This window comes from Ovis canadensis, chromosome 15 (genome assembly GCF_042477335.2).
Source record: "Ovis canadensis isolate MfBH-ARS-UI-01 breed Bighorn chromosome 15, ARS-UI_OviCan_v2, whole genome shotgun sequence".
NCBI lineage: Eukaryota > Metazoa > Chordata > Mammalia > Artiodactyla > Bovidae > Ovis > Ovis canadensis.
The window spans coordinates 48,415,713-48,427,841 of record NC_091259.1 but is presented as its reverse complement, the minus strand read 5'-3'; the positions used below and the strand labels follow the sequence as shown (position 1 = coordinate 48,427,841).

Genomic DNA, 12,129 nt, shown 5'->3' with positions numbered 1-12,129 from the left:
GGAACCTTGAAACCATGAGGGGAAGCCTACCCACCCCCATGGCCTATTTCCTGGCATGGACTCTTGAAGCACCGGCTGATTGGCTCCCTTTCAAACTGGCCATGGTCTCCAGTCCCAGCTGTGACCTGGTCTTCAGCTTTGCTCAGCAGTTTTCCGCTGGTCCTGTGTCAGCATCCTCCTCCAGTTCCCACCGTGGCCGTCCCAAGCCTCCACCACAGCCTCCTCATTCTGAGCAGATGGCCTCCCTCCATCCGCTTCCCTCCAACACTCTGCAGAAGAGAAGCCACCGGCGGGAACTTCCCCTGCCAGGCCCTCTCCTCCCTCCTGCGCCCTCCTCTCCCCAAGTGCCCTCCCTCCCTCTCAGCCCGAAGTCAGAGGCAGAACTGGTCCTCCCTCTCCAACCCTAGAGGCTCTCAGTTTCCTTCTCGCCTTTTCCCCTGCTCTTGCCTCACTCAGCCCCTCCAGTCCTCTGATACAGCCCATTACTTTTCTTCACCTCAAAGTGCTCATTCTAGAAAGAGGCGACTTAGACTTTGCCTCCACTTTCCACTCATGCCAGCTTCCACTGTGGTCTGGTTTCTCCCCAGTACTGTGCTAAAGGGACTCTCTCCAGAAGCTTCCCCTCCTCCCGTGCCCTGGCCTCCTGCGGTCTTCATATGCTTAATCTCTCCATAGAACCTAGTATTCTTGGTCCCTCCGCCCTTGGCTTTCAGGACTGCAGCTCAGACCCTGTTCTGCCACCCCGCTGGCCCCAGCTACCGGGTCCTGCCCCATTCTGTTTACCCGTGTTTCCTCCATTAGATGGGGTTCCATATCTCCTGGGCCTGGTATGGCTCTGTGTGATGGTAGATGTTCACTAAATGCTCAAGCAGTGAAGCCCACAAAATGCAGAGGGACCCACAGGTAATCTGAAACTTTGTGCTCTCAGAAATGTATTTGGAGGCATGCCCATTTGTGCTCAATGGCAGGGACAAAATGGAAAAACAAAGAGCCACTCATTGCGAGAGTTTGGGAGAGTGGATAGGAGGTGGAAAACATGAGTCTAGCTTTGTGGGGAGGATTCCCCACTCCACCCATTACCAGGGATGGCTGAGAGCTCAGGCAGAGTAAGCCATTTTCTCTCTGACTGTATGTATTAACTCGTTACTCACTCTCTGTTTACTTCTCTTTCCACCTTCGTCTTGTCAAACCCACAGCCCAGCTCAGGAAGGAGGCAGAAAAGAGAGTCACCCTCAGGATACCGGGTGTCACCCACCTGACAGCTAGAGCACAGTCTTGCAGTCAGACAGATCTGGATCCACATTCCAGTTTTGCTCCTGTGTGAACCTGAGCAAGTCACTCAGCCCTCAGTTCAGTTCAGTTCAGTCGCTCAGTCCTGTCCAACTCTTTGCAACCCCATGAATTGCAGCACTCCAGGCCTCCCTGTCCATCACCAACTCCCAGAGTTCACTCAGACTCACATCCATCAAGTCAGTGATGCCATCCAGCCATCTCATCCTCTGTCGTCCCCTTCTCCTCCTGCCCTCAATCCCTCCCAGCATCAGAGTCTTTTCCAATGAGTCAACTCTCTGTATGAGGTGGCCAAAGTATTGGAGTTTCAGCCTCAGCATCAGTCCTTCCAATGAACACCCAGGACTAGTCTCCTTTAGGATGGACTGGTTGGATTTCCTTGCAGTCCAAGGGACTCTCAAGAGTCTTCTCCAACACCACAGTTCAAAAGCATCAATTTTCAGCTTTCTTCAGAGTCCAACTCTCACATCCATACATGACCACTGGAAAAACCATAACCTTGACTAGACAGACCTTTGTTGGCAAAGTAATGTCTCTGCTTTTGAATATGCTATCTAGGTTGGTCATAATTTTCCTTCCAAGGAGTAAACGTCTTTTAATTTCATGGCTGCAATCACCATCTGCAGTGATTTTGGAGCCCCCCAAAATAAAGTCAGCCACTGTTTCCACTGTTTCCCCATCTATTTCCCATGAAGTGATGGGACCAGATGCCATGATCTTTGTTTTCTGAATGTTGAGCTTTAAGCCAACTTTTTCACTCTCCTCTTTCACTTTCATCAAGAGGCTTTTTATTGAGCCTCAATTTCTCATCTCTAAAACAGGAGTAATTATCCCAAAGGGCCACTGTGAGGGTTAAATGAGAAAGCAGTGGAAGGGTTAAATGAGAGAACACAGGGTGCTTGGCACATAATTAGTGCTCAGTAGTGTTCATTATTGGTACAGGCATACCCTGGAGAAATTGCAGGTTTGGTTCTAGACCATCAAAACAAAGCAAATATTGAATAAAGCAAGTTACATGAATTACAGTGCATGTAAAAGTGATGTTTACACTATGCTGTAGTCTATCTGGTGTGTATACATATAGAAATAGGTGTAAAAAAGCAATGTAAATACCTTAATTTAAAAATACTTTATTGCCAAAAAAAACTGCTAACCGTGATCTGAGCCTTCAGTGAGTTTTGTAATAGTAAACATCAAAGGTCATTGATCGCAGAACACCATAACAAATATAATAATAATGAAAAAGTTTGAAGTATTTCTAGAATTGCCAAAATATGACACAGAGACACACAATGAGCAAATGCTGTTGGAAAAGTAACACAGGCAGACGTGCTTGATACAGGGTTGCCACAAATCTTCAATTTGTAAAAAAACATAATATCTAGAAAGCGCAATAAAGCAAAGTGCAATAAAATGAGATATGCCTCTATATTGTTATGCTCAGAAATCATATGGTAATTAGATAGTGTTCTGCATACAAGAGGCACTCAGACATTGTTAATGACAGTTCATCTCTTTCAACTTCCTTTCTAACAGGTATTCGTCAGTTGCAGCTCATCCTATTCAAGGTGGCCTTGATATTGGGGGTTGAAATCCACGTGAATGTCGAGTTTGTGAAGGTTCTAGAGCCTCCTGAAGATCAAGAAAATCAAAGTACAGTATAAGTTTCCTTTTGGTCTAGAAATCAGATATTGTGAAATGGAAACAACATTTGGAACTCCCAGAGGATGACTCTGGGCTGTTTGACATAATTCCATCAAAGGATATTTTACTGTTTTGGATCATTGTTGTCACTTTAGGTTTGTTCTTCAGCTCCTAGGGGATTTATTAGAGACATGAGTTTGATCTCTGGGTAGGGGAGATCCCTTGGAGTAGGAAATGACAACCTGCTCCAGTATTCTTGCCTGGAAAATTCCGTGGGCAGTCCATGGGGTTGCAGAGTCAGACACAGCTGAACCCACACACACATTAAACCTGTAATTTGGTTACCCTGTCACTAGGAGGCAGTACTTTGACAGATGAAGTCTAAGTAGTAAGTGGGAAAGAAAACATAGATTTGGTTATCTGATAAAATTCATTCACATGCTCTTCAAGCTGTGTGTACACACACAGATATGTGGATATACTTACTGTACCTGTATGATATTTTAAAATCTAGTAAATAAAATGAAGTTTTGAGAGCAAATGTGAAATAAATATTCGAAATATTATTTGGCCTATAATTTTTTTAAGCTTTATTGGAAAATAATTTATAAACCATAAAATTCATCCACTTTAGGTTTGTCATATTGAGTAATTTTTCTCTTGTTCCTTTGAGTATTTTATAAAAATTCTGATCTTTTATATTCACCATGGCCAGAGTTTGTTCATGATGCCTCTATATCTTAATATCAAACTCTTCTGCTGCTGGAAAGGGCTTTCAATTCTGGGTCCAGTTTTGTGTCAGAGACCTTGTAGTTTCACACATAGGTTACAATCCTGATTTCTCCTTCCTTTGCCCAGAATATTGACATTTTAGGGGAGACATTAGTTGGCTTTTGTGGCAAGACAATATGTGTGATTTGACTCATGTCAAATTATGTGCTCTTAACCTTTCCCAGATCCCTGTGTGCTGTGCTTAGTTACTCAGTTGTGTCTGACTCTTTGCAATACCATGGACCGTAGCCCGCCAGGCTCCTCTGTCCATGGGGATTCTCCAGGCAAGAATACTGGAGTGGGTTGCCATACCCTCTCCAGGGTCTCAAACCAACCCAGGGATCTTCCCAACCCAGGGATCAAACCCAGGTCTCCCGCATTGCAGGCAGATGCTTTACCTTCTGAGCCTCCAGGGAAGCCCAAGAATACTGGAGTGGGTAGCCTGTCCCTTCTCCAGGGGATCTTCCCAATCCAGGAGTCAAACCAGGGTATCCCGAACTGCAGGCAGATTCTTTACCAGCTAAGCTACCAGAGAAGCCCTCCCAGATCCGTAGTGGGTGTTAAATTCTAATTATGGGTAACCAGCAAGATTTCACCTGAGAATTGTTTCACAGACTCCCAGCCTTTATAGAAACCAATAAAACCAGGCATGGAATTGGCACAGCTGATTTACCTTTTCCGGGACTGAACTGAAACTAAGCCAGAAGGACTCCAAACACAAGTGTGAATCTGAACAGTCTGAGTCTTTCCTTTGGAGCCTCTATCTGGGGTGCCTGTGCCTGGTGGCATTGTCCATTTCTCATGGCCAACACGGGGTGGGGGGGGGCGTGTAATCACTCTGTCCTCCCATCTCTCACTGCCAACTCATCTCATTTATCTGTCCTGGCAGAAATTGGCTGGCGGGCAGAATTTCTCCCTGCAGATCACTCTCTGTCGGAATTTGAGTTTGATGTCATCATTGGCGCGGATGGCCGCAGGAACACACTGGAAGGTGATGACTCTTCTTAGGGCTGAGAATGGAGGGATGGGGGTGGGAAAGGGTGTATCAGGAAAGGCATGAAGAATGGGTATAAGATGGTAGGTGCCAAAGCTGGATTGGGGGTCTTGATAGAAGGGCAAACTGCCCTGCTCTGCTTGAGGCTGAGCATTTAGAGAAAACCATTTAATTCTCATTGAAGCTCTGTAATTTGTGAGTAGTAGGACCTCTCAGAACATTGCTATAAGGACTGGTCTAAGACTCGTATGTAACCATTCTTTTTAAAGGTTAAACATCATGGAAATTAAAAGAAAAAATCAATATACATTTATTGAACACCTGCTACAGTGCAAGCCAGGGTGCTCAGTACTTTCATACTTCTTCCGACTAAGAGAATCATTTTATACTGTTGATGGTACTGGCTTACTGTGAAGTATAATACGCTAGAAGGAGGACCGCATCTCTTCTCATAACTTTACAGCATGGTCACTGCTGGTCAGTGAGATAAGTTTAGCCCAGACTCAAGGAATAAAACCACACCTCTCTGCTTCTAAGTTTGGAAGCATAACACGTTTTTTAGGGGAGAATCTAGAATCCATTAGGACCCTGGTTTGAAGACCAACTGGTCCCACATGGCATCTCTTGGGCTGAGGACAGGTCTGTTTTTCAAGCTTGCCTTGCTCAAAGGCTACAGCCTGCAGATGTCTGCTGGGGAGGGCACCTTCACTGAGGACAGAACACTGTCCCTGATCTAGGGTTGGTCTGCCAGACCTCAGGAAGTGTGGTCCTCCTAGCCAAGGCCCTTCCCACCTGCCGTACAGTGCTGCTCCTCCCCTCTCCCTTCACTTCCACACCCACTCCCCCACCCCAAGCAGTCAGTATTGGATATCAATCAAGAAAATGTTTAAGCTTTCCACCTGAATATTGTACTGTGAGTTTATGAGGCCATTCTGATGGTTTGTAAATCTGAATATAAAAATCCAGGATCCACTCCCACCTTGAGGATGGTTTGACATTTTGTTAACATAAGTAGGGCAGGAAGGGAGAGAACCATCTGAGCAACTTAAGACCAGGTAAGCAGACGAGAGCAGATTTCTCAAATGGCACTCTTGGCATCTGGGGCCAGGTAGTTTTTGTGGTGGGGACTGTCGTGTGTGTTGTAGGATGCTTAGCAGCATCCCTGACCTCTACCCACTAGACACCAGCAGCACCCTTAGTTGTAGCAACCAGAACCATCTTCACACTTGGCCAAATGTCCACTGGGGGGGCAAAATCACCTCCAGTTAAAAAATACTAGAGACTACTGACCATTATTGACCACTTCCACAAAGGTCTAATGAAGAACCAAAATGAGAGAGTGTTGAACAGAAACTCAAGATTTTTAGTCAAAGAGATTTTCAGCAAAGAAGTTTGGAATCACCATCCTAGTGGTACAGAACCTGCCTGCCAATGCAGGAGACACAGGTTTGATCCCTGGCTTGGGAAGATCCCCTGGAGGGAGGGCATGGCAACTCCACTCCAGGGTTCTGGCCTGGAGAATCTCCTGCAGGGAGGAGCCTGGAGGGCTACAGTCCATAAGGTCACAAAGAGTGGACTGGATTTAGCATTAGCATGAGTCTTAGCATATGAAAAGGGGAGGGGAATCCCCACTGGTGGTAAAGACAGTGGTTATGTCTGCTAGGAAGATAAATGCCTTGAGTTAAGCTAAGTAAAAAGCAGTCAGTACCTGGGGCTGGGGTGGAAAGGAAATTCTGGACTGAAAGAAAAGACATGCTAAAATGTAAGGGGATTAGAAGGTGGTGGTCCATTGAAATGGGATCTCCTGTTGGTGATCCTGTGTGTAATTGCCCATGATATTGTGATTTATAATAAGGCAAATATATCTGGGTCTTTGTCCCCTTTCTGACACAGCTCCCCAAACCCTTGGAATTTCCTGAGTGATAAGAACAAGAGGAGCATCTTTTGTTATGATATTTGTCTGTGGTTCCTGAAAACATTTCAGAACCATAAATGTGAAATGGCTGTGTTGTTATTCACAACGAGCTCCTTTCCACCACACCTGAGTGTATGTTAATAAAGTGAGTTTTGGAAAGCACCTAAGAAAGGAAAGGGATTGGTTGCCTGGGGAGCCAAAAAAAAAAAAATGATTAGAGGGTTGGAACTGTTAATCCTATCTCCTGACCTCATGGGAGGGGAGAGGGGCTAGAGATGGAGCTCAGTGACCAGTGACTTAATCACTCATGTGTCTGTAATAAAGCCTGGGGGGGGAAACCCAAAGGAAAGGGTGTGGAGAGCTTCTGGGTTGGTGAACAAGTGGAGGTTTGCAGAGAGTAGAGTGTAGCATGCTTAAGCATCTCTTCCACTTGGCTGATCCTGAGTTATTTAGTAAGATATTCTCTGAGTTCTGAGAGCCACTCTAGAAGATTAATCAAACCTAGGAGGGAGTTCTTGAACCTACAATGTAGAGCTGGTTAGTCAGAAGCATTGGTGACGACAAGGGCTTATAACTGGCATCTGAAATAGAAGACTGAGCTCTTAACCTGTGGGATCTGATCTTATCTCTGTGTAGGTAGTATCAGAATGGAGTTGAAGTGTAGGACACACAACTGCTATCCTGAAATTGCTAGTTGGCGTGTGAGGGAAAAGGAAAACAACAACAATCAACAACAACCACATTGTAATTGGGTGCAGAATTCGTATGGCCATTAAAAAAGTGATTTCAATGTACACCATTGAAAACTATGAGAACCTCAATTAGTCACTGAACTAAAACAATTGCAAGTTAGAATTGCATCTCTCCATTATCCATATATGGAGTGAGTACTAAAGGCCAGTCACTGTGGGCTGGAGACAGAAAGAGAATTTGTTAAAAATCTCTGTCCCACAGGAATTCAGTCTCATAATTCTACTTATCAAATGGGGAAAAACATGAAAAATGCTATCACAGTAGTTTTAATTGTGTAAGTTTAAATTGCACGTGGGTCTTTCATGAGGCTACCTTGCAGCAATGTCTCTATCTGCTTCTTCTAAAGATAATCTTTCCATGGGTGGTGGGGGTGGCGGGGTCGGGGGGTGGTTGCAGGATGGTTCTAGGACATTATATTTATTGTGCACTTTATTTCTGTTATTATATCAACTCTACCTCAGATCAACAGGCATTAGATCCCAGAGGTTGGGGACCCCTGTTCTAAAGGATGAGCCCTGTGATTGCCCACTGGAGAAGCACACTGTCGTTTCGGAAGCCTAGCCAGGATAATTGGGCCTAGAGATCTGGGGGAAGAAACAAGTCCCACTGAGAAAGGCCTCCAGTGGGTTTCTTCCTCAGGGACAAACCTTAGCATTTCTGTCTGCCTTTATACTCTAGATCCAAAATTCTGGTTTCACTGTCCCATGGCCATCTGAGAGTAGCTTTCTCAGTCATCTTTTCCAGTTTTCACATCAAATCCAGAAGAAAGACTCCCTTTTCCCCTTTACCTCACACAGGGTTCAGAAGAAAAGAATTCCGTGGGAAGCTGGCTATTGCAATCACCGCCAACTTCATCAACAGAAACAGCACAGCTGAGGCCAAGGTGGAAGAGATTAGCGGTGTGGCTTTCATCTTCAATCAGAAATTTTTTCAGGATCTTAAAGAAGAAACAGGTGGGACCTTCACCTTTCTCCAAATCAGGCTATTGTTCCTGCTTCTCTGTTCTGTTTAGGGGTTGAAGTGGGGTGGAATGGGGAGGGGTGGGGGCATTTGGCTTTCCTAGCTCTTGGCACCACGAGACTCACTCTGGTAAAGCGGAAGCAGGAGTTTCTCTTTAGGATAAGAATGGACAGAATTCCTTCAGGGACAGGAAGGATTCTTGAGGGAAATTTCTAGATGTTGTACATGAAAATAGATAACCATTTATATAATGGTTAATAGATAACCGTGTATTTATTTAGCCATCTATACGCAGGAGACATTTACTGATTGCCTGTCATATTTGCTATTGTTCAGTCACCAAGTCGTGTCTGGCTCTTTGGACCCCATGGACTGCACCGCGCCAGCCCTCTCTGTCTCTTACCGTCTCCTGGAGTTTGCACTCAATTTCACGGGATACACAGTTGAGGTTGACATGGTCTCCTCCCAATAGTGGCTCCTTGTCTGGGGAGAGACAGCCACACAAACCATCCTAAAACAGGCTGGTGAATCTATGCCCTAAGTCAGTGTGGGGTTCCAGGAGCACTCTGATGGGGAACCAGCAACCTGTGGGTGGTCCAAAAAGAGGCATAGGTGCTTTTATCAGTGTATCAGCTGCCCTTCCCTCCAGGGACGGTCAGGGATATGGAGGATGGGTCACGACACCCAAGGGCATCGGTTGTCTCTCAACCGTGGGACTTGAAGAAAGGACTCATTCATTTCCTCAACAAATATCTATTGAACACCTACCATCCATTTTCCAAGGACATGAAATAGAGGGGTTGGCAAACAAACAAAAATCCCTCTTTCAGAGTTTATATTCTATAGGTGTTGTGGGGGTAGGGGGTGACCATCAATAGGCAAATCAATGACTAACATGTCAGGTGGTCTGTAAGCATAGTGGAGAAAAAATCATGCAGGGTAAGGGAGAAGAAGGGTGAAACTCCTGTTCCCAATTGAGTAAAATTAAAGATTTTTTTCCCTTTCTTTTTAACCTGACTTTGAAATATATATGTCTCCTTGAAAAGGCAGTGTAACAATGTTAAATAAAACTTTTATACTAAAAATAAATCATTAACACCCAGCACTACCTAGCACAGGAACAATCATTTTCATGTAGTCCTTTTCGGTAATTCTCCACTGGCATCCTTACTTTCTACATGGCCGGAGCTTTCACCGTAGTGTCAACACTGTTATTCTGCTTTTCTAATTCAGCATCACATTTTAAATGTTGTCCATTGTGCCCAGTCCTCCTGACGGTCAGGTTTGTCTGGAGTAGCTCATGCAGTGAATATATTGTCACTCACTGCTGAAGCATTTAAACCAGGGGTTGGCAAACCATGACTTGCCATGCATTTTTGTATTGCCTTCAACCTAAAAATGATTTTAATATTTTTAAATGGCTGCAGAAATATCAAAAGAGCAAATTTAAGGGAAAAATAAAAAAGTTATGAATTCAAGTTTCATTGTCCATCAACAGAAGTTTATTAGAATGCAGCCAGGCTGGTTTGTTTACCTTGGTGCCATGAGGGCTTGCAACACAGACTGGATAGCCCTCAAAGCCCAAAATATTTACTCTCTGGCCCTTTACGGTAAAAGTTTGCGGACTTTACTGTTACTGATAAAACTGCTGTTGGATTACTTCTGTAAGGTACTTTTCTAGGAACGGGATTAGTTATTGAGCCAGACTCCGCCTCTCACTGGCCACAGTGATGTGTGTCCACTGCATGACCTTCTGAGTGTCACCAAGGTGGCATTTTTTTTTTTTTTTTTAGTATTTCCTCCCAGCATATTATGCCCTTTTGAATGATTTAAGAATTCTCCAGCCCTCCCTTCCCCTCAAAAACCAAGACAATAAACAAACCACCAAATATAAATTATGACAGGATGTTGAGTGTGTTTTTCCAAATATTTCAATGAGCTTCCTTCACACTTTGTTGCGGTCGTCACCTTTGGCCGTTTTTCGACAACAATGCCCTCACAGAGTGACAGCAGTGAATTTCCTGGATCCTCTGGGGGACCCTAGGCATGGATGGCTGTTTCCTATTTAAGAGTAATAAAGGGGTTTCCATGGTTACCCAGCACGCCTCTGTGATAACTGCTAAGTTGCCTTAAACCTGTTCCTTTTTCTCCTATGAAGCCACACCAGTGGTTCTCAAACTTGAGAGTGAATCAGAATCACCTGTAAGGCCTCTTTCAAGCACAGATTGCTGGTCAGACCCCCCAGTTTCCCATTCGGTAGGCTGGGGTCAGGCCCCAGTTATTTGCATTAATAAGTCTTCAGGTGATGCTGCTGGCTAGAGATCCTCCTTTCAGAAACACTGAGCTAAGCTGTTATTTTATGGCATTGTTTTAAATGGAGAAACCGAGCCTAAAAAGTCTTTTGCAGGTGATGGAAAGTCCAAAAAGATACAACCCAGTCCTCTGAATTGCTCTACCAGAGCCACCTGGGTTTTCACACGTAACACGAGGATGGTAGAAATGTCTCTTAATCTTTGGAGAATTCACATAGCTCTTGTGTCTCTGTTCACATGGAGGAAACAGTGGATGGGACTTGGATTCAGACACACTGTGGTTCAAATCCTGGTTCTGTTGCCACTTAACTGCCATGCCACGGATAGCACTGTGCCTTTCTGCAACATGTGCTCAGCTCTGACTTGGAAATACTGGTCCACAGCCCGGAAGAGCTTTGTGAGTTTTAAAAGAAATAGAGGCTTAATCGTATTGCATTATGTATATCAAATCAGTATGCTGAACACCTTAAACCTGCACAAAGTTATATCTCAATTTAAAAATAAAATAGTATCTTTGTGGGACTATGAAGGCTGCGTTGACTTGGGTAAATTCCGGCACTTGATTTTATCTTTGCCAGCCTTCTGTATCTTCAAAACTTGTCTAACACAAATATTTTGCAGATAAATAATGAGACCTATAATGAGACAAAGCAGGATTCCTAACACACAGTAGGCGCTAAAGAAGTAATATTGTGTCCATAACCTTCTCTTTTCAGGGATTGATCTTGAGAACATTGTTTACTACAAGGACTGCACCCACTATTTTGTTATGACCGCCAAGAAGCAGAGCTTGCTTGACAAAGGTGTCATCATAAATGTACGTATCTCTTATCTCTTGGCTGTGTATCAGTCCTGTCTTTCCCTCTGGGACCTGGGCTGGCAGCATCAGCGAGTGTGGGAGTAGATGTTGTTCTGCCAGAAACTGAGTCCGGGTGGGGGGGAAGAGGGACTGTAGGGGAAGGCGCCACCCCCTACCAAGTCCTCCTTGGTGACGCATGAATGTTGGATGGAGGAGCCCACACTAACAATAAGGGCAGGGGTGTTTCTGCAGACAGCTGGACTGCGGGGTTGCTAAGATTCTCACCCAAGTGTCAGTGAAGGTCTTTACCATGTGTTTCATTTACCACTTCCTCCTTTTCTGGGCTGTCACACATAATTTGGAGGCAGATGGTGGTTCATTGTCCTAGTGGGACATGGGCATATTTACTTGTAAATTTCATGCTGTGGCCACATTGTCATGGTTTGGGAGAAAGCATTATTGTAGTCAAGAAGATTCAAGTTGAATCTTGGCTCTGCCATGTATTAACTCAGGACTGTGACTAAGCTGCTTGTCTTCTCTGAGCCTCAGTCTTCTCATCTGCACAATAGGAATAATAGTTTCTGTCTAAAAGGATTGTTCAGAGGAATATATTTTTAAATGTATGCAGAGCACAGACATGTTGCAGGCTTGTAGATTCCCTCCACAGCATCTCTGCCTGGTTTGGACACCT

At 44.5% G+C, this 12,129-nt stretch overlaps 1 protein-coding gene across 18 annotated transcripts in view; it reads left to right on the top strand.

Annotated features, from left to right (window-relative positions):
- The window catches only part of MICAL2 (microtubule associated monooxygenase, calponin and LIM domain containing 2), a 240,788-nt gene that overhangs the window by 97,339 nt on the left and 131,320 nt on the right, over nucleotides 1-12,129 (top strand). For all 18 annotated transcript variants that reach the window (XR_011249327.1, XR_011249329.1, XR_011249328.1 and 15 more), the window contains exons 5-8: nucleotides 2,827-2,943; nucleotides 4,595-4,696; nucleotides 8,165-8,320; nucleotides 11,356-11,456. Coding sequence is in view for 14 of the 18 variants with exons in the window: in XM_069554368.1 (XP_069410469.1) it covers nucleotides 2,827-2,943; nucleotides 4,595-4,696; nucleotides 8,165-8,320; nucleotides 11,356-11,456 (476 nt within the window). In the remaining 4 variants the exon portion in view is untranslated. The remainder of the gene's footprint in view (nucleotides 1-2,826; nucleotides 2,944-4,594; nucleotides 4,697-8,164; nucleotides 8,321-11,355; nucleotides 11,457-12,129) is intronic.